Consider the following 20,185-nt stretch of genomic DNA (forward strand, 5'->3'; position numbering starts at 1 on the left):
TATTTCCTGGAAAATATATATTCTAATTTGTTAGGGGAAATAGAGATGATAAATTATCAAGTCCAAACTGAAACAGCTTGGAAAGTTATACTAAAAAGGGGCTGTTTAACTTATTCCCAGAGGCACCAGCTGCGTATTTTGTGTATGGGTAAGGACAGCCCTGTCAAGAGGGGAGTCATGCACGTCATAGCCAGAGAAAACATGTCTGTGATAGTCTGAAATTGAGATGTTTTTGTTTTTATTCCTTATTTTTATTCCCATCTTGAACTGAAGTTGCATTAGAACTCTCAAAAGGATCCAGCAGTCTTTACGGCAACTAAGAACGAACCTTGGGGTGAAATCCTGGCCCCAGTGAAGTCAATTGGAGTTTTGACATTGTCTTTAATGTTTCCAGGATTTCACCCCCGGAGTGTGGAAGCAGAGCTTTCATAGAATAAAACTCCCATGACCAAAGACACAGTATTGGGTTCTGGAGCAAATATCTTGCTAGATCTGTACGGGATTTCAGTCTGCAGAAAGGTTTAGACATGTTTGATCTTAGTAATGAGAAAGAGACTGGATTCTCAGCAAGAAACTGTTATATTGATTAACCAACAGTTTGAGCACCACGTGAGCAAGTGAATGTCCTTCTCAAGGAATGGCTTCATCTCGGATGAAGTCTATCCATACATCCAGGCATTTATACTGTGCTCACTGCAGGTGTAGATGAGTTCATGCTGGAAGACTAGACATGCTGATTACAGAATTAATCAAGGACATGAAAATCTTCAAAAATAGGGATAAACTTCTATCTACAGTATCTGTCTGTCTTAGATATTTCTAAAATTCCTGTCTACTTTATTAAACTTGAGACAGAAAATGTTGCTATGGGTGATTCCGTTTATTAAAAGAGTACCTACTCTTGATCCTACAGCCCACTAGTTTCTCACACGTTAAATTTTGACTTCATTTGATAGTGGCCAGTTACGAAGATAAAGGGCTGAATGGCAACTAAAACTGCTCACAACACTTTGTTTATCTGCTACAATTTAGAACAAAACATTTGGTGCAGCTGTTGTCTGTCAGCTGGTGGCCAGACACTCGAGTAGACTTGACAAATTAGCAGAGCCTATGTTGGCTGGACTCACTGAGTGAGCATGCAAGTCCCATGTGATATGGCAGCTAAGAACCCAGCAAGGACCCTTGTGATCTGTAGGCAGTGGCTTTACCAGAAGAACTAGAAAGAAGCTCCGCTCTGACAATCTCAGTAGTCATGCTGCTCGACTTGCCTCAGCAGGAAGTCACTCTGCATAGCAAAGAGCACACTTACCTGCAGGGATCCTAGTTTTTGTTTTTATCTCCAATTACTCTCTTGCTGTCCTTTCAAAAAAAAGAGAGAGAAAGAGAGAGAGACTTTTGTAGATGTTAGAAAGAAATGGCCTTCACTGGTGCAATTACATCCCACTGTTCCCCATTTGATTCAGTCAATTGTGGAGGTCAAATTCATGTGTTTTCAGTGCAAAAGACATTCCCTTCTTTGTTGAAAGTTGCACTGTGGAAGCTGAGATGACTATGGAAAAGGCAGACGCTGGTGTTTTAAAATGGTATTAGGTTTGGCCTACACAGCCTTTATATTCTCTGTGGTTGAATTATCCAGCCCAGCCACATTAATTGCATATTCTTATTACAATCTCATATGTGATGACTCATGGGATCGTGTTGGATAATCAGCTGAACATGATCTTTCAGTGCAACGCTGTGGCCAAAAGGGCTAATGCAATCCTTGGACGTATAAACAAGGGAATATTGAATAGGCAGGTTATATTACCTCTGTATTTGGCACTAGTGTGACCGCTGCTGGAATACTGTGTCCAGTTCTGGTGTCCACAATTCAAGAAGGATGTTGCTAAATTGGAGGGGGTTCAGAGAAGATCAAGAAGAACGATTAAAGGATTAGAAAAGCCGCCTTTTAGCATAGACTCAAGGATCTCAATCTATTTAGCTTAACAAAGAGAAGGTTAAGAGGTGACTTGATAACAATTTGTAAATATCTACATGAGGAACAAATATTTAATAATGGGCTCCTCAATCTCTAGCAGAGAAAGGTACAACTTGATCCAATGGCTGGAAGCTAGACAAATTCAGATCGGAAATAAGACATACATTTTTAACAGTGTGGGTAATTATTCACTGGAACAGTTTACCAAGGGTCATGGTGGATTCACCATCACTGGCAATTTTTAAATCAAGACTAGATGTTTTTAAAAAGATGTGATCTAGGAATGATTTCAGGAAAGTTCTATGGTGATATAGAGCAGGTCAGACCAGATGATCACAGTGGTCCCTCCTGGCCTGGGAATCTATCTCCTGAGTATGTTATCTGACCAACAACATTAATAGTGATACTGGGCCAGATTTACCCGCATTGCTCCAAGAAGGTACAAACTGTACCTTGCTGTATCAGCAAAAGATTCTGGGCCCAGTGGAGGAATTCATTTCTCAAGTTGGACAAGCAAAGATTCCAGTATCATTTTTGCCAAAGCAAGACAGATTTAAGTTCTACTGAGAGCTCCTCAAGAACCTAGCAATAGAAATCGCATTGACACATTCCCTGGCTACTCTAGCAAGATCCTCTTTCTGGATAGGGCCACAAACTCTGGGGGCAGCACTGGCTGCTGGAATGCCCTGCTGTGGAGGAGGTTGTGAGCAGCACAGGGTACCATAATCAATGCCACGTCCTTCCTATTGTCTTTAGCACTATGCCAGCATCTCTGCCAGCAGAAGCCAATGCTGAACCTGGAGTGACTCTGCTCCATTATCTGTAGGATATCTGCTTCTTGAGGAATATTACCCAGGGTCTGATCTGCCATCTGAGAATTTAAGAAGGAGGTCGGATTCTGGGCTAAAGGATGCAGAATGGTTCCTCTACCAGTACTTCAACTGAACAAAGGGAGCTGCTTTGGTATACTGCACTATATCCTCCGCTGAGCCCAACATACAATGTGAAAACACATCTGCTACATAATTTATGTGCTTTATCAGTATGAAATTGTAGGGTTTCTGTGCTGGTACCATATCAGGCCATTACAGCATGTATGAACCCTATCTTTTCTTTATCACTGACTTCCCTCTAAATGGAGGAATTTGAAGAACTTCCTTACTATGAAGAGTCCTGCCTAAAAATATTATTTTTTAAGCTCCCTAGAGGGGAAAGGTGGGGAGACAGCATTTGCTTCTGTAGAACACTAATACAATGTAAACAGGAAGCATCAATAGTAGATTTTGTGAACTGAAGTTTTGATTATACTAGCCATGTTCAGAGTTCTAGTGGGAAATATTTTAAAATGAAATCGATTGACTAGCAATAATTTTTTAGGCTGTTTTTTGGGAGTGAACACTTGAATTAATTCAAGATGCCTAGAACAATGTTTTTTCAGTCAGGGGTACACATACTCCTGGTGGTATGCAGAGATCTTCCACGGGTATATCAACTCATCTAGATATTTGCCTAGTTTTATAACAAGCTACATAAAAAGCACTAGTGAAGTCTGTACAAACTAAAATTTCATATAATGACTTGTTTATACTGATCTATATACTATACACAGAAATGTAAATACAATATTTATATTCCAATTGATTTATAACTATATGGTAAAAATGAGAATGTAAACAATTTTTCAGTAATAATGTGATGTGACATTTTTGTATTTTTATGTCTAATTTTGTAAGCAAGTAGTTTTTAAGTGAGGTGAGTCTTGGGGGTACACAAGACAAATCAGACTCCTAAAAGGGGTACAGTAGTCTGGAAAGGTTGAGAGCCACTGGCCTAGAAGATACCCAAAATGAATCAGGATGTGACTGGGTGAAATTTAATAGCCTGTGATAGATAGGAGGCTAGACTAGATGATCTAATGGTCCTTTCTGGCCTTAAACTCTATAAATCTATTAATCTAAATGAAAACACTTTTTCTTCAAACTGCATATGTATTCACATATGCATTTGCCTTTAAAAGTGACAAAGCATGAAGAAATATTCAATAACTATTATCATCTGGCTTCACAATGCAATAAAGTTTCCACTTTAGCATTCCCCAACAGTGTAGTAAGAGATTTCTGTGTATCTATCCGCCCATAGCATAGAAATGGTCCCATTTATAGTTTATTTACATGCTATTCATGGCAGATATATTATATGTAATTGGTCCTCACTAGACCTATAACTAAGGGTTTATTCCCTTAAGACCAGTGAGGTAGGACAAAGTTTTAAAAACCAGTAAAACATGATCAAAATCGAATCTCCAAGGAGTGAGCTTACGACAACTAGAAAGAAGTTTGTTTTGAGTCTGTTTAAGGACTATGAAAGTGTTGTGTCGCTTGGGAAAGGTGGCAGGTGCTGTGTAGCACAGAAACCGACAACACCACTGCAACAGGGTCTTGATCATCTGCCCAAAGATATTGTGGTATTAAGAGGGAACACTATGGGGAGATTGGTAGCCTCAGGCACTCTACTCATCCAGTTTCACTGCTAGGTCACTGGTTTGAATCCAGTCCCAGTTACTGAAAGTTGTTACCATCTGTCAGTGACATGTGTGAATGAGTTTGGCAGTTTCAGTTTTGATCACAAACACCACATCAGAGAAACCATTGAAGTTTCAAAATAGAGCCTTCTTCTTAGCAAAAACTTGGTGAGAACTAAAGCAGACATGTTGCAAGTTATTCACTGTAGACCCAATCATGCATTCCTTGTGAAGTCAGTGGAAATTATGGATGCCCATGGAATTCAGAATTGGCTTCAATGCACATGGTATAGTCCCAGTTCTGAAAGCATAGACCACGACAAACAAAAAGAAACAGAGGCATCTACTATTGGCCCATCTGTTGCTATATGTTTTCCAAAGTATGGGAGCACAAGAAGAGTGTTTAAAGTGAGTGCCATGCATTTCTCTCTGTTTCACAGCTTAGCCTCTTTATGTCAAATGTTTGAAAGCTTTTAAAATATTAACTCTGTGGCCGAGTTCTTATGAGGCCTAATCTAAAGCCCAATAAAGTCAATGGAAGTCTGGGAAAATCTTTGTATGAGCTTTAGACCAGTCCCATAGAGCATTGCCAGTTCTTCTACAGTATTTAGCCTCAAGTATATTTGTGCAACAGTTGAGGTAACTTCCTGAAAAAGGAAGTTTGTTATGAAAATCAAGACAGTCACTAAATTAAGGCTTGGCCCATGCACACTGATATCAGTGGAAAGAGTCTTATTGCATCCCAAAGCATCCTTTCAAGAGAAAGGATGGTATGTTGGTAGTTGGGGAATTTAGGTTTTATTCTTGTCCATGTGACAGATGTGCTGTTGTGAATTAGGCAAGTTGGTTTTAATTTTGCAATACCTCGGTTGCCCCATCTGCAAAATGGGAATAAGAGTTACCTACCTCAAAGGGGTTTTGCAAGGATTAATGGTTTTAAGGTGCTTTGAAATCTTTAAATAACAGATGCTATGGAAGCAGCAAAGAATCCTGTGGCACCTTATAGACTAACAGACGTTTTGCAGCATGAGCTTTCGTGGGTGAATACCCACTTCTTCGGATGCAAGTAGATGCTATGGAAGTATCACTATTACAGTGATTACCATGTTTTTGCACTTGTGGTGAATTAATTTAACTTGAAAATGTATAACACATTAAAGTCCAAATTCTGGCCTTGGTTATGCTTGTGGAAATCCTGAATAATTCCAGTGATGCCAATGGAGTTACTCCAGATTTGCACAAGGCAGAATTTGACCCTAACTTATCTAAACAGAGACAGGCATATGTAACAATTTATAGAAGAGAGATATAACTTGTGATGTAAGCAGCTTCTGAACATCACTAGTTGCATTTCCATAGCTTCAGCTAAGCTTCTGGCAAAAGTAAAACAATGTTTCCCTGTTAATTAACAAGAATGTACAAGTTTGAATGATTTTAATAAATGTAATTAGAAAGACCTAAATGAGGTATAATTATACAACATGGAAAGTGTGTGAGGGTGTGGTTGTGGGCGTGTGTGACTGAGATGCTGCCATCCCTAACTGAGGTAAATAAAGGGCAAAATCCTCAGTGGATGTGAATCTGAGTAGCTCCATATATTTATACTTTTATGCACAATGCCTTTTAGTTAGTCCTTCTCCCTCTCTCCCCACATACTCATATATCTGACAAAGTCCTGAAAAGTCCAAGGTTATATTATGTACTCCAAATATAATGATTCACAGCTGAGTTTTAAGATGCAATAAAATTGTCAAATGATTTAATAGATGAAAAAGTTTTAACTTTTCATATCTTTTTGGGGGGGGAAATGTCCAAAGGAAAGTTAAACTTCAGAGGAAAAGGGCTTGATTCTGAACTCCTTTACACTGATATAATGCCATTGACTTCACTGGAGTCCTAATTTACCTGACATGAGATGAATACCAGGTCAAAAATCTGATATAACCAATTATCAGGGACAAAATAAACAGAGAAAACAATGGGCCAGAATAATTCCTGAATCTATGCTGACTTTTGCCAGTGGATAACCTTGTGCACAGCTAGAAGTGGCGGTTGCAGTAGCAGAAAGAAGATACGATTTCCCTTCTGGTATGGGCCCAGAGCTTGGAATTGGGTGGTATCGGTCAAGGAGGGGCATGGCTAGGATAGCTGCAGGATGTACTGATAGTGATTTGGTGTATTCACTTTGCACAGAGAGGGTGTCCTGGAGCTTTTGGTGAAAGTCAAAGCTGCCCTTCTCTGGAAGACCCCAAGATGGAGGGTAGGAGAAAACAGTAGCTACCCTTCCCTGGGGGTGAATACAGACCTCAGAGTAAAATGCACCTCCATGCATCCGTGGAGGTGAAGCTAGCCCACTGGCTGGACAGAAAAAGCATAGCTTTAAGATGCCCACTGCACTACAGAAATTGCCTGTAAAAACAACAGAAATATGGACAAACATAAGCAATGGACATTGAGCCTATGCTTGGCAGGAGCTATACAAAAACAAACAGGTGCAGCATCAGACACAGGAGAAAGGAGTATGGTTACTGCCTCTTTGAATGATATGTATATGATGTGGTTGTCTTTCAAAGCGCTGGTACAGCAGGCTTGGTGCATAGTGATGATTCAATCTCTGGGATAATTTGAAATGGCAGTCACGCTTCTGAAAGAGCACAAAGTCCTTATCTCCCTTTTAAAGCAAAGTAGCAACTGTACAGACAGAGAGGGAGGGAATGCTGAAACGCATTACAGTAATGCATATCAATGAAAGGCTCCTCTTGGCTGACTGGGGAGAGGCACATTCCCTCAGGCTCCACCAGTTCCAATTCCTCCAAGTAGGTTTGGTGCTGGGCCAGAAAAGGGTAATCACTCCTGCTAGCGGAAGCGGGGACAAACTTTTTTGTGTGTTGCTATTTCAGAATCAGCCTTGATTCTACTACACAGCGTGTCAAACTTCAGGGCTCAGCCTGTGCTAAGCAGAGATCAAAGGATGGTGTAGCACACCTTTGCAAAGGTGCAGCAGCAGGGCTGGGTATCAAAGCTTGCCTGCAATATACTTTGGTTCATTTATATCTAGAACTGTGTTCTGTCTTTTTCATTAGCACTGTAAGCCCCCAGTTTGCAAGAAAAGAGGTTCTGTGTCATTGGTAACCATCCCAAGAACTGCCCTGTTGATTAATTTGGTAAGAGAAAGTCTCACACAGAGTTGGTCTATCTCATGAAAAAGACATAAATGGCAAGAGTAACTCCAGCTGTTTCCATAAATCTCTGGGCCGTATCCTGAATCAATTAAGTACAGTATTTTAAATTTTGCCATTCCATTACTTCAATGGAAGCAGAATCAGGCACATAGAAACTAAAGTTGGAAAAAGCCAACTAGGTCAGCTAAGTTCTTGGCAGCTGGTAATATGGTCTCTGAAAGTTGGTACACAGAGCTGACAGGGACAGGCTTGAAAGGATTCAATTTACAGCTCAAGGAAAGAGCAATCAGTCTAAAAACTCTTCCATCAAGAACTGGCCAGGAGATTGGCTACACACTGTCCCCAGGAGGATTACTGCCTGGGAAACAGAGCAACATGTATTCTGAATAAATAGAACCACTAGCCTTAATGTTGTGTGGTCTTGATTTTTCTTTTTCACCTTCCATTTATTTATTCCTTTTTTGTTCTCTCACCCCATTTCTTCATTTCCTCCTCTTTCTCTCCATCTGTATTTCTACCATTTTCTCGCCTCCTCCTCTCTATTTTTCTCTTTCAATACTTCTCTTCTTATTCTGCTTTTCCTTCCCACTTTACTGGAGCCCTCCATTTTTATTTCTCCTCCCAGGAGCCCTCTGTCTTTTTCCTCCTGTGAGTGCTCCAGAATCTCAATCCCTATTTCCTCTTTTCTCTCTCCCTCCTTTCTCTGATGGCCCTTCTTATTACCCCTCTTCTCTCAGTCCATTTATCTTCCTTTCCTCCCAGCCACTTTCTCTCAGTGCCACATTGTCTATATTTCTTCCCAATGCCTATTTGCACTTCTTTGTCCTTTCCTACAGTGACTGACTTGCTCCCTCTAGGACCCTCTTTCTCCCTCCACTGACTCTTTCCCTTCCCTGCCCCCATCATCTCTTCATTCTCTTTTTCCACATCTTCCCAATACTACCCTCACTCAGCTTCCTTTCTGTGCTCCAGCACCTGGCCCACTTGTCCCCGTTCCTCTGATGCCTACTGCATTCCAGACCATGGTGCCTTGCCCTCCCACATGCCACACCACACTCCAGGGTCATTTCACCTGGAGCATAACCTCTTCAGGTTTCCCTGGTTGCTTTCCTCTGCAACTGCTGCTTCACTATAGACCACTGTAGACCAGAACACCCAGAGCCTGGTATCTGAATGACTGCAGGATCCCCTCAAATGGCCTCTTGAAACCTCTCTGCAGTTCTGCTAACCTTAGAGACAATCAGCGGTGCTGAGAGCCACTGAACAATTTGTATAGTGGGAGCCATTGAACCAAGCTGAAACCCTGTATATGATGGAAACCACCTTAAGCTCAGGGATGCGGCAGCACCCATAGCACCTCCAGTTTCAGTCCGTATGGAGCCAATGTGCTTATTGTTTCAGGCCAACAGGACACACCAGCTTTATCAGCTCAGCCTGAACAACCTCCGATGCTTCCGTTCCATCCACCTGCTAGTGTTGACAGATTCTGACCAATTACCAAGTAAGTGGAAGGTCCAGTGGTTAAGGTGTGAGCCTGGGACTTGAAAAAACTGGGTTTAAGTCCTGGCTCTGACACTGACTTCCTGTGTGACCGTGGGTAAATCCCTTAGTCTCTACCCATCTATCAAATGGGATAAGAGCACTGTCCTGCCTCACAGGGGTGTCCTGTGACCAGTGCACAGTCAGTCAGTGTGATGGTGATCAGGGGCGCTGGAACAATGTTTGCAATGGGGGTGCTGAGAGCCACTAAACCAAGCTGTAAGCTCTGTATTTGATGGAAACCACTTCAAGTCAAGGGGTGCTGCAGCACCCCCGCACTCCTAGTTCCAGCACCTAGGATGGTGGTGGTGTGTCTGAGGGGGAGTCATGGGGTCAGCTTTAGCTCAGTGCCAGCACAGCTGAAGACAGTCTGCTTCCTGCTCTCCAAGGCTTCAGGAGGGGGCCGGGGAGCGCTGGAGGAGGCTCTGGTACAGCAGTGGAAATATCGCAGCAATGCAACGCAATGTAGCCTCCAACCAACCCCCCTCCGCCGGAAAGCAGAGTCGCAGCAGGCGGACGATGTGGGCAATGAGCGTTTCTCCATTTCTTCTGAGGGCAGCATGTCCTTTCCCAAAGCAGCCCCTCCTTCACTGCACAGCCCTTCCCCGCCTGTTCCCCGCCCGGGAAAACTTAGCGCTAACTTGTGCCGGGCTCCGGCCCCGCGGCAGGGAGCTGACGTCCAGCACACTGGACGGCGATGTCTGCATTGGCGGAATCCTCCTTCCGTGGAAGTCGGCGGGTCCCTTCAGGATAGGGCCCCGCGCGGCTGCAGCAATCCCGCCCCTCGCCCTCCCGCAAGGCGCGCCCAGCAGCAGCGCCCCCCCGCCCCGCGGCCCCTCTCCCAGCCAAGGAACCCGCAGGCAGCGCCGGGCTGCCGCCTTCTCCCGCCCGGGCAAGGAGCGCGGAGCTCCCGCCGCGGCACGTCCAGCTCCGCACAGCCGCGGGGTGACCGGCGGGGCCCCCCCCCCCCACGCCGCGGGGCTGCCGCGCTCGCCCGCCCCCCCCCCCCCCGCCTCCGCTGCGGCCGGATGTACCTTCCACTTTGGTGAGGGTAAGGACCGGACTGTTGCACGCGCTGAGCGGGGCCACCCTGGCTGAGTGTTTCTTCATGGTGAGCCCTTGTGCCGGCAGGAGCTCTCCAGCTGCTCGCCTACATCCTGGGGCCGGCTGCAGCAGCGCCCTCCGCTCCCTCCTGCAGCCAGCGCTGCCTGCTCTGCGGGCTCTCCCTGCCCCTGCGCGTCCCTCTGCCGCAGCAGCGCCCTGTCCTCAGGCTCGCCGCTGCCTCCCTCTCCCTCACCCCGCGCTCTCCCCTCCACTTTGAGGCTTGCTGCAAACAAAACGTCACATGCAAATCCCCCCCCCCTCCCGCCGCGCTCCCGCCGGCTTGGGCAGAAGGGGAGCTGCCCTGGCTCGCTCACTCACCTTTCAGTTCCGCAAGGAAGCGGCCCCGCCAGCACAGCCCCCCTTAGCGCCCAGATGCTGTGTGGCTAGGCCCTGTGCCCGTGCCTGACTGAGGCGCGGGGGTAGCGGTGGACACCACTTAGGCGTTTCACTCGCCCAAAGCTATGGGAGCCGCCCGGGCCATTGCAGCCTTTCCATGGACGAGCAAGTGATTCTGTCACCTTCGGAGTGGAAGGCTCTTTTCCTCCCCCCCCCCCCCCCCGCCCCACTGCAGACTTTGTGACAGCTCATGCGAACGGGCAGGACCAATACATGGAGAGGCAGACACAGGCACACACGTGCAGGAGCAAGACATGAAGGGGACACACTCACACGACTCTGCCCACAGAAACGCTGCACCCACTAGCACCTGTTACACTTTTTAGTGGCTATAGAGTGTGTGAAACTGACTCTCCAGAGACTGACACTATGACAGTTCTATGGATAGTGGCCCTTGCAAGCTTCCCTTCCCGCCTCTGCCAGGGTCTCAGCACCCACCTGGGGGGAGCCTGTCCATGATGCCTCTACAGTTGCTGCCAACCATTTTAGTGCCAATTGTTTGGGGGGCTATTTTATTTTGTTTTAGCACATATAAAATTAGAATGACTGCATATTTGATAGGTTTCAGAGTGGTAGCCGTGTTAGTCTGTATCAGCAAAATGGCAACTACCATCTTTTCATGTGCTATGTGTATATATATATATATATATATACATATATATATATATATATATATATATATATATATATATATATATATATATATATATATATATATATATATATATACATACATACACACACACACACACACACACCTGCGACTGTATTTTCCACTCCATGCATCTGATGAAGTGGGTTCTAGCCCACAAAAGCTTATGCCCAAATACATTTGTTAGTCTCTAAGGTGCCACAAGGACTCCTTGTTTATTTGTATATTTGATGCCAACCCCCAGTCTTCTGGGGATGGTGTCAGCTTTGAGCTCGTTTTTAAACCAGTCTTGGGGGAAACTATTGTAAGGTTCTCACTGAGATGGGGGCCAGCATCTAAATTGTATTATGCTTCCTGGATTAGAAATCCACCATCCTTCCCCTCCCTACTCAGTTTTTCGAGACAGGCTGTAACGAGGCGGTGGGATACCTCACAGCCCCGCTGAGGGACGAACCTCCCCTGACACCAACGTAGGCAGAGCCACTGGGTCCTGCGCCGCCCCTCAGAGGTCACGGCGCAGATCCGGAAGTATAAAAGCTCACCTGCAGAGCTCAGTTGAGAGCTAGCCGCTGCAGAGACCAGATGTCTCCGGCTGAGCTCCCTCGGGGAGACAGCAGAAGGCCGCGGCCGGCCTGAGGTCGCACCGGGCCAGCCGAGCCTACCCCTCGCTCGTTACCCAGAGGAGGACTGGCCGAGCCTACCCCGCTCCAGCTACCCCGAGGACTGGCTGAGCCTACCCTTCGCTCATTACCCCGAGGAGGACTGGCTGAGCCTACCCCGCTCCAGCTACCCCAAGGAGGAGCCGAGCCTGCCTCTTGCCCGCTACCCCGAGGAGGAGCCAAGCCTGCCTTTTGCCCGCTACCCCGAGGAACAGCTGAGCCTGCCTCTTGCCAGCTACCCCGAGGAACAGCTGAGCCTACCATCCGCTACTTACCCAGAGGAACCGATGATATTTGAGACCGCCGGCGATGCTACGACGACTCAGGTACCCTACGAGGGGGAGTGTGGAAGTAGCCCAGGGGCAGCTGACCCCAGTCTGGCTGCAGCACTGCCGGAACCTATGGCAGTGTGTTGTGGCCAGGATCCCCACTGACAGCAGCGAGTCTTTGCCGCTGCTAGGGCCCCGGGCTGGGACGCAGTGGAGTGGGAGAGCCTGCGTCCCCCATGCCACCCACTCCTTGGGTGGCAGACTCCCCCTTTTCCCTGGCCTGGAGAGGCTAGGACCTCCTGCTATTGAACTATTGACTCAGCCCCTGCTTAAGGGCCTGAGTCCCTGACCGCTTGCTTGCTGCCCCGCCCTGACCTAGGGCCCGGGCTGCTAACTGACTATTGACTCAGCTCCTGCTGAGAGGCCTGAGTCCCTGATCATTTGCCTGCTGCCCCGCCCTGACCTAGGGCCCGGGCTGCTAACTGACTATTGACTCAGCTCCTGCTGAGAGACCTGAGTCCCTGACCGTTTGCCTGCTGCCCTGCCCTGACCTAGGGCCGGGGCTGCTATTTTGCTTGTTGCCCCGCCCTGATCCAGGGCCTGGGCTGCTATTTGGACTCTTGACTCAGTCCCCGCTTAAAGGCCTGAGTCTCTGACTGTTTACTGGCTGCCCCGCCCTCACCTAGGGCCTGGGCCGCCATTTGACTATTGACTCAGCCCCCGCTCCAAGGGCCTGAGCCCCTAACCGAGTGTGCGTTGTTCTCCACGACCGCAGAGCCATCAGCCGGCGAACTAGAGCGAGGCAGTGGGATACCCCACAGCCCCGCTGAGGGACGAACCGCGGCCAAGCCGCACCACACAGGCCCTTTCAGAGGTCCAGAGAGGCCTGGGCCACTTCCAGCTTTTGAGGCCCTTAACCATAATAAAAATAAAAATGACGACACATGAAAGAGTGAAACATAATTTGAATATTTTTTTATTCAACAAATGCTTTTCTAGCCTTTTTCTGTGCAAATGCACTAATTATTGAGGAAAAATCTAGCTTTTGTGCAATGTCTCAGTTAATATTAAGCATGGCGAGCCCATTCAAACACTCTTGTCCCATAGTTGAATGGTGACAGTTCTTTACCTGCTTCAACATGTTGAAGGTGCGTTCACCTGAAGCCACTGATGCAGGCAAACTGACAATAATATGCAATACAATTGTGATATTAGGAAACACCCCAGAGAGTCCAAGTTCAAGTATTTCTTGAAGCAATTCCTTTGGCTTGCAATCCAATTGAAAGTTCGTGGAATATATTCGTTTTGAGGAAGATGACCTCGTCACTGAGATCTTTTGAGATTTCTTTGTTGTACTGTTGCTGAAATTATTCAGCTGCAGAAAGTAGATCTTCACTACTAAGTCTGTTGAACTGCCAAAGAGACCCCAAAAGGGTACAAATTAGTTGCAGTGACTCAAATCGATGTGTAAGACTTGACTGAATATAGTCAATGATGACATGGAAGACGTTGACCTTATAATGCTGCTCAGCATCGGATTCAGTAGGTAAGTTGAAATTGGTGGAGGACTCAGATGGAAGGCCAATATTTTGTGCTACTAATTTGGACTCAGTCAGGATTGCATCCCATTGTTCATGAATCTGTTGAATGTCATTGATAAGACTTTCAATGTTATCTCTCTCAACATCAAGTGTAGCAATGCGTGCTTCGATTACCAGATTAGTTTGGTGGATCGTTGTAAGTAGCTTCATCCACAAAGATAACATCAGAATGCATTAAAATTTGGACATGTGCTTCTGAATAGACTGAAGTTCAGTTCGAGCCTGTGCAGTGAGATTGAGTGATTCAAACTCATTTAAAGCCTTTCTCACTGAATTCAAATGCTGCGCAACTGGTTGAACACCATCAATATGTGCACACCATGCAGTTTTGGACACCCCATGCGGTGAAACAGGAAGATATTGCTTCAGAATTTCCCACCTTTGTGGACTGCTATCAAAGAGATTGTACATTTGCTGAGCAGTTCCAAGATAAGTAATTGTCTCCTTGCATGATTCAGCACAGTCAACACCTACAAGGTTTAGTGTGTGGTTTCCACAGCTGGAGAAAATACAGTTTGAATTATGCTCGAGCAGAACTGTTTGTACACCTTTGTACTTCCCAGCCATATTAGATCCGTTGTCACAGGCTTGGCCAATGCAGACTTGAAAATCTAACTTAAAACCTTCTAGAATTGCTAGTACTCAAGCACCAATTTCTTTTCCAGTTTTTCTCGTGAAATTATCAAACAAAATAAACCTTTCTTCAATTGAAAATTTTGAGCTGTCTACAATCTGAACATATCAAATAACCATAGTAGGCTGTTTCTTGTGAGAACAATCTGGAGTGGCATCAACAATGATTGAAAAATACTTGGCATTTTGAATCTCATCAAGAATTGTTTGTACGAATGACCTGCATAGCTCAATAAACTCATTTTGTATGTGTGTGGAGAGATAATGGACTTGCATGTGCTTTTGACTCTCTTGTGATTCTTGAACATGTTTAACATGCTCTGATAAAAGTGGGTCATATTTGCTGAGGAACTCAACTATGCCTAGAAAGTTTCCATTTGCATGATCACCAATACGTTGACTGGAACCAAAGAAAGCCAATCCCCGCTCAGAAAGAAAAAGGATGGCATTCTGGATGCGCTCAAGGTGTTGTGAAAACGAATTAATGTTTTGTAAAGTGTCTTGAGAACCTCTGATAACTTCACTATAGAAGAGCAAAATATTCCTACTGAGAGCACCACGCAAGGTTAGAATTGTCTCTTTTGATGCAGTTTCTTTCAGTGCACTGAAGCCAACCAGGTTCCAGGATAAACCTGCCCAGAGGTAGAAAATGGACCCATGGTTCTCAACTAGGGTGACAGACAGCAAATGTGAAAAATCAGGATGGGGGTTCCAGTTATTAGTTTCTGTAGAGAGTTCAGTCAAGAGTAAATTCTCAACTGAACTTTCAGCTGATGCTGCCGTACTGGCTGATTTTCATGCAACATACTTTTCTTTGTGTGACGGTGAACTCTCATGTGATGGTATTCGGTCTTTCAACTTCCTCCAACCTCTGTTGATGCTCCATCCTGATTGATTAGAGAGAACTGATGCATTTGCAGCACTTTTGTTCAAAATGAAGCAGGGTGCACAGTACAGAGATTGTTTTTCTTTACTCCAGCATAACCAGTCTCTTGTGCAGGTCTCACCATTTGGAAGAGTTTTTGTCAGCAGATGAGTAGGGAAAGCATGATTATCAGCATCTCGTGGAATGTTACTTGGAATTTCAAAATAACTAATTTAAAGAAAAGATTGCATTTGGGCAGTATTGTGCTTGTCAATAATTCCAATGTCAGTCACAGTCAAACCTGTAGTACTCATGAATTGCTCTTCGTAAGATCTACATCTTCATGTTGCTGTTGAGTTTCTTATCGTACACAGGATCTTCTGCTGCATCTCTTATGGTTGGCACATCTCCTTCTTGACTACTCATGTTCAGATATTGGCACTGAAATATCATCTGTTGCAGTTGCAGAGTTTTCATTATCTGTAGCATTGTTTGTTGAATAAGGTGTGTTTTCCAGTGGTTTGAGAAATGAAGTTATTGGCTTTGAGCTCTTAGCTGCTGCTTCACTCGGTTGTTTTCGCCGTCTCTTGCTTGCACCACTTTCAAATCTCCTCTTCATAGTGATCTATCTGGTCAATATGTAGCCTATCGACACTTGAAATATTCTGCTGTAAATGTACACAAATGCTGAATGGTTCACAAATGCTGAAATGACTTAAAATGAAGGAATACTAATTAAGAACACAAAATGAAACAGTCAGACACGTTATTATCCTTATCACTGAACCAGAACTCAAGCACGCAAGGTATAATATAACAGGCTGAGCTGAAGACAAAGGGATGACATATATATATAACAGACATGGATACAGACAGAGGGATAATGTCCAAAAATTTCAAACAAGTGTCCTCACGAAACTCACTGTACAAGATTGTCCTCACAAATTTTCACCTTGCTCAATAATCTCTTCAGATAATTCTCAGTCTGTAGCTTGTTTGTGAGCAGTTGGTTGTATTTAAAATTCAAGCTTTTATTGTGTGTGTGGTTATTTGGTATGTTTTTATTCCTAACTAGATACACCCAGGGGCGGCTCTACAAAGTAGGCTGCCCCAAGCAGCGCGGAGCGCTGCGCCGCCCTTCCCCAGTCCCGCGGCGGGTCCCCTCTTCCCGCGGCTCCGGCATCCTGGGGAGGGCGGCATTTGGCTCCGGTGGACCTGCCGCAGGCATGCCGGCGGGAGCTCCACCGGAGCCAAATGACGCCCTCCCCAGGATGCCGCCCCAAGCGGGCGCTTGGCCCGCTGGTGCCTAGAGCCGCCCCTGGATACACCTACTATCTGTTAGAAGCCTGTTTCTTGTGCAAATGCTGGTAATTTTGAATATGAAGTTTGTTCTGCAAATGTGCTGCAAAATTCACTCAAGATTTGCTGTGTTGGTGAAAACTCACCAGTAATATAGTTTGCGAGTCTTTCATATTCACAGGAATCTAACACAAGAATCAAGAGTCTAGTCAATACAAATTCAGTAAGAAGTTTTATACTCAGTCAATTTTAGTTTTATTTTGCAATATTTGCCTCACTGTAATGACGACAATGTCTTTCTGATCTTCGCTTTCCCAACATCCATCAAGCACTTTGTTAGTTATGTGTCTTCTGTCATTTCACTGGTGTGCACAGAGCTGGATATCAGATGAAAAAGGAAGTCATGGCAGCTGAATGAAATCTGGTTCCAGTTGTTTGCCAGAGTGTATGAACTTGGAAGAGTTCGATTAATAATTCCTATCCCCAGTGTATTTCAGATTCTCTCATCAATGGAATGGTATAACCCAGTTCCTAGACATGGATATAAAGAGCCCTGGTGGGAATATCTTGCCTATGGGTTTTTTTCAATTAACTTTAATGTTTATTGCTTTTGTGAGCAGTAAAGAAAGATGAGCAGGGTGGTGCACTTTACTAAAGTCATAACTTTCTCTCTGTAACAAATTCTGAGACAGTCACCCACTTTTCTGGCTTGAGACTGCTGCATTTCAATTAACCCTGGTTGCCTCTCCCTCATTTTGTCACACCAATAAAATAAAAAGCTTGCTTAGGTTTTGGACCTTTAACTTTAGACTATGTAAGCTTCATTTTTAGGTTTTGTTTTATGGTGCAGACAGGCAATATCTATGTTATATTTCAACTTGCAAATGGGAAAATATCTTCCCACCAGCTATTTTGATTTTTATTAAAAGTGAATTTAGTGTTCCTGAAAAGGTAACCGATTTGAAGAAAGGAGCACTATATTTATACAAAGCACAGGCAACAGTGATGTGTGCTTCACTACATTGCTCTGTCAATGTGCTTCAGATCTAATTAGGCAGAAAAAACATCTCTATGGGTGAAAAGGAAAGTTCAGACTCTAAACTCATTCAGTCCCTGACCTTTCTGCTGAGTCTGCCAACAAGACTGACCATTAGCACAGTAACTGTGAAGGAGCTTTTTAGAAGGTGGACAGCCAAGAGGCATGCACCGAGACCATCAACTCATTTTACACAGATCATTTGGTCTGTTCTGACCTATGCTGGATTCAAAAGATTCACAAATGCCATTCAGTTCCCTGAAGCCATTGTCTCAGTGGAATCCCATGATTCTCTCGCTCTTAGAGTAGGTACCTGGGCCCTATCTCCATGTGGACCGGCCCTGATTTCTCAGCAGGTCCAGCTGGCCTCGGCACCTGCCAGTCTTCCCTTTGGGAGCACTGATCAGTGGTTAATACAGCAACCAGACAACTTCCTTAAAAGGTATTGTTTAATTTTAACAGTAAGAACATAGCAAAGCAGAAGAGAAGGATCTTAAAACAACAAAACAGTTTATATGCATGTCTGTCTATCTTCCTAAGCTTTCAGGGGGTGGTAAGCCTTAGGATGGCCCAAATGCTTGACTCCCCTTCGTAGGGCCTATCTCTGTGTCAGTGTGGTCCTCAGAAACAGCCTCTGACAGCTGCCTCCCCTTCTTTCTAGCAAGTTAATTAACCATTTCAAGTTATTTTGGTCTCTGTTCCGGGCCTGGGCAAAACAGCTGTGTAATTGTGGCTGGAGCCAAGGAGCATCTTAGCATATTAATAGCACAGAATTGTTTCTTAATGACCCCCTGCTGTGTTTATTAGGAGGTTACCTATCTAGAGAAATTATGTTGCCTTCTTGCTATTGCACTAACTGTCCTGCTATTTAACTAAATCAATATATAAATAAGCATTCCAGTAACCCAATATAACTGCAATAAATATCTCAATAACCAGGTCATATGCAGAATTCATTAATGATTACAGATCAGCCCCACATCCTTCACAGCTCTCCCAACCCATCACAGACTTCAGTGAAGTTACCCTAGAATTACACAAGTGCAGTGAGTATAATTGGTCCCAAAGGCCTAGCATTAATGCACATCTTAAACTCAGTCTGATGTCCTATTAACAAAAATAATGCTGCCAACATTTACAGTACATTATAAGGATCCTTATAATAACTTCCCAGATGATGAGACTGAGGAAAAAAGAATGATGTTTCAGCGACAAGTACTTAGCATAAATAATCCACTTTGTCTCCTGTATTCTTAACTTTCAGATGCCTTTGAAACAGAATGTGTTTTTGAAGAGATAATCGACTACACAGCTGTTGAGTTTAGTAGATGCGGAAAAGTCATGGCCGATGAATCCTGAGGACCAATAGGAAGGGTAGAGGAAAGTGGATACAAAGGGAAAGTGTATGATCTCACCTGAATCACCCTTTTGCACCTCTACACTTCTAGAAGCTGACTGCGATATGGCATGCAGCCTCTCCTTCCCCTCCTCCCCTGCACAGGGTAATACAGTATTTGTGCAGGCAGCACATAGCTGTTATGTGGGAGCAGGAAGATGCAGTTATAAATAGTAGCTAGCCCAAAATGAAGCAGTGGAAAATACTACAACCTTGCTATTAGCTTCATCCACAAATTGTTAGTCAGTGTTTAGGGGAAATGAGTATTCTCTTAAATGATGCTGTTGCATGCTGCAAACATGCGGACATCAGCTCAACTACACAGATGCAGGGACAGGGTTAGAAACTACAGACTATGATTCAAACACATAGATCTGCACTATTTGAATTAAAGGAGAATCTAAATTAGCTGCTGTAATATTGTAAGTAACTCTTTTAGAGTTAAGAGTTCATGGCCAGGAGAGACCACCAGATTATCTAATCTGACTTTCTGTATAGCACAGACCACCAATACCAGCACCCGCACACTAAACACAACGAAAATAAGACCGAAGTATTACAGCCGGTAGGAGACCAAAGTATTGTGTGGCCCAGGGAGAGACTAGGAGGGACCAAGGTGTGTCAGTGCCCGAAGCCCCTGCAATAGCAGGGAAATGATTAGGTGAGATATACCCAGAAAATCCTGGCAAAAGATGGTGAAAACACTCCCAAAGCCACTGCAAATCAAACCTGGGAGAAAGTTCCTTCCCAGCTCTACACATGGCAATCAGATAAACTCTGAGCGTATGAGAAAGAACCAGCCAGCCAAGCACCTGACAGAAAAAGAATGCCCAGTGCCCCTCAGATCCCTGTCCCAAGTCCCATCTTCAGCTACAGTCATCCTTGGTGTTACAGATGAAAGAGATAAAAAACCCTGCTGGAATAGATTGGGGGGGGGGCGGAATCTCTTCCTGACCTCTGCTATGGTCATCTGAAATGCTGAAGTATGAGCTTTGGGAACGTAAGACATAAACCGGAAGTGAGCCCCAGGGCTGTTGATGACCCTTGTCCCCTAT

At 44.8% G+C, this 20,185-nt stretch overlaps 1 protein-coding gene across 5 annotated transcripts in view; it reads right to left on the bottom strand.

Annotated features, from left to right (window-relative positions):
* Positions 1 to 20,185, bottom strand: part of SLC35F3 (solute carrier family 35 member F3) — a 256,997-nt gene that overhangs the window by 88,895 nt on the left and 147,917 nt on the right. Inside the window, exon 2 of one of the 5 annotated variants that reach the window (XM_039532633.1) lies at positions 1,310 to 1,359. The exons of 2 other annotated variants lie outside the window; for them this stretch is intronic. Coding sequence is in view for 1 of the 3 variants with exons in the window: in XM_039532628.1 (XP_039388562.1) it covers positions 10,255 to 10,330 (76 nt within the window). In the remaining 2 variants the exon portion in view is untranslated. Of the gene's footprint in view, positions 1 to 1,309; positions 1,360 to 10,254; positions 10,512 to 10,642; positions 10,804 to 20,185 lie in introns of those variants that run through there. 2 more of the 5 variants (XM_039532632.1, XM_039532628.1) reach the window with 2 other exon arrangements.

Source organism: Mauremys reevesii, linkage group 3 (assembly GCF_016161935.1).
Source record: "Mauremys reevesii isolate NIE-2019 linkage group 3, ASM1616193v1, whole genome shotgun sequence".
Classification (NCBI taxonomy): Eukaryota; Metazoa; Chordata; order Testudines; family Geoemydidae; genus Mauremys; species Mauremys reevesii.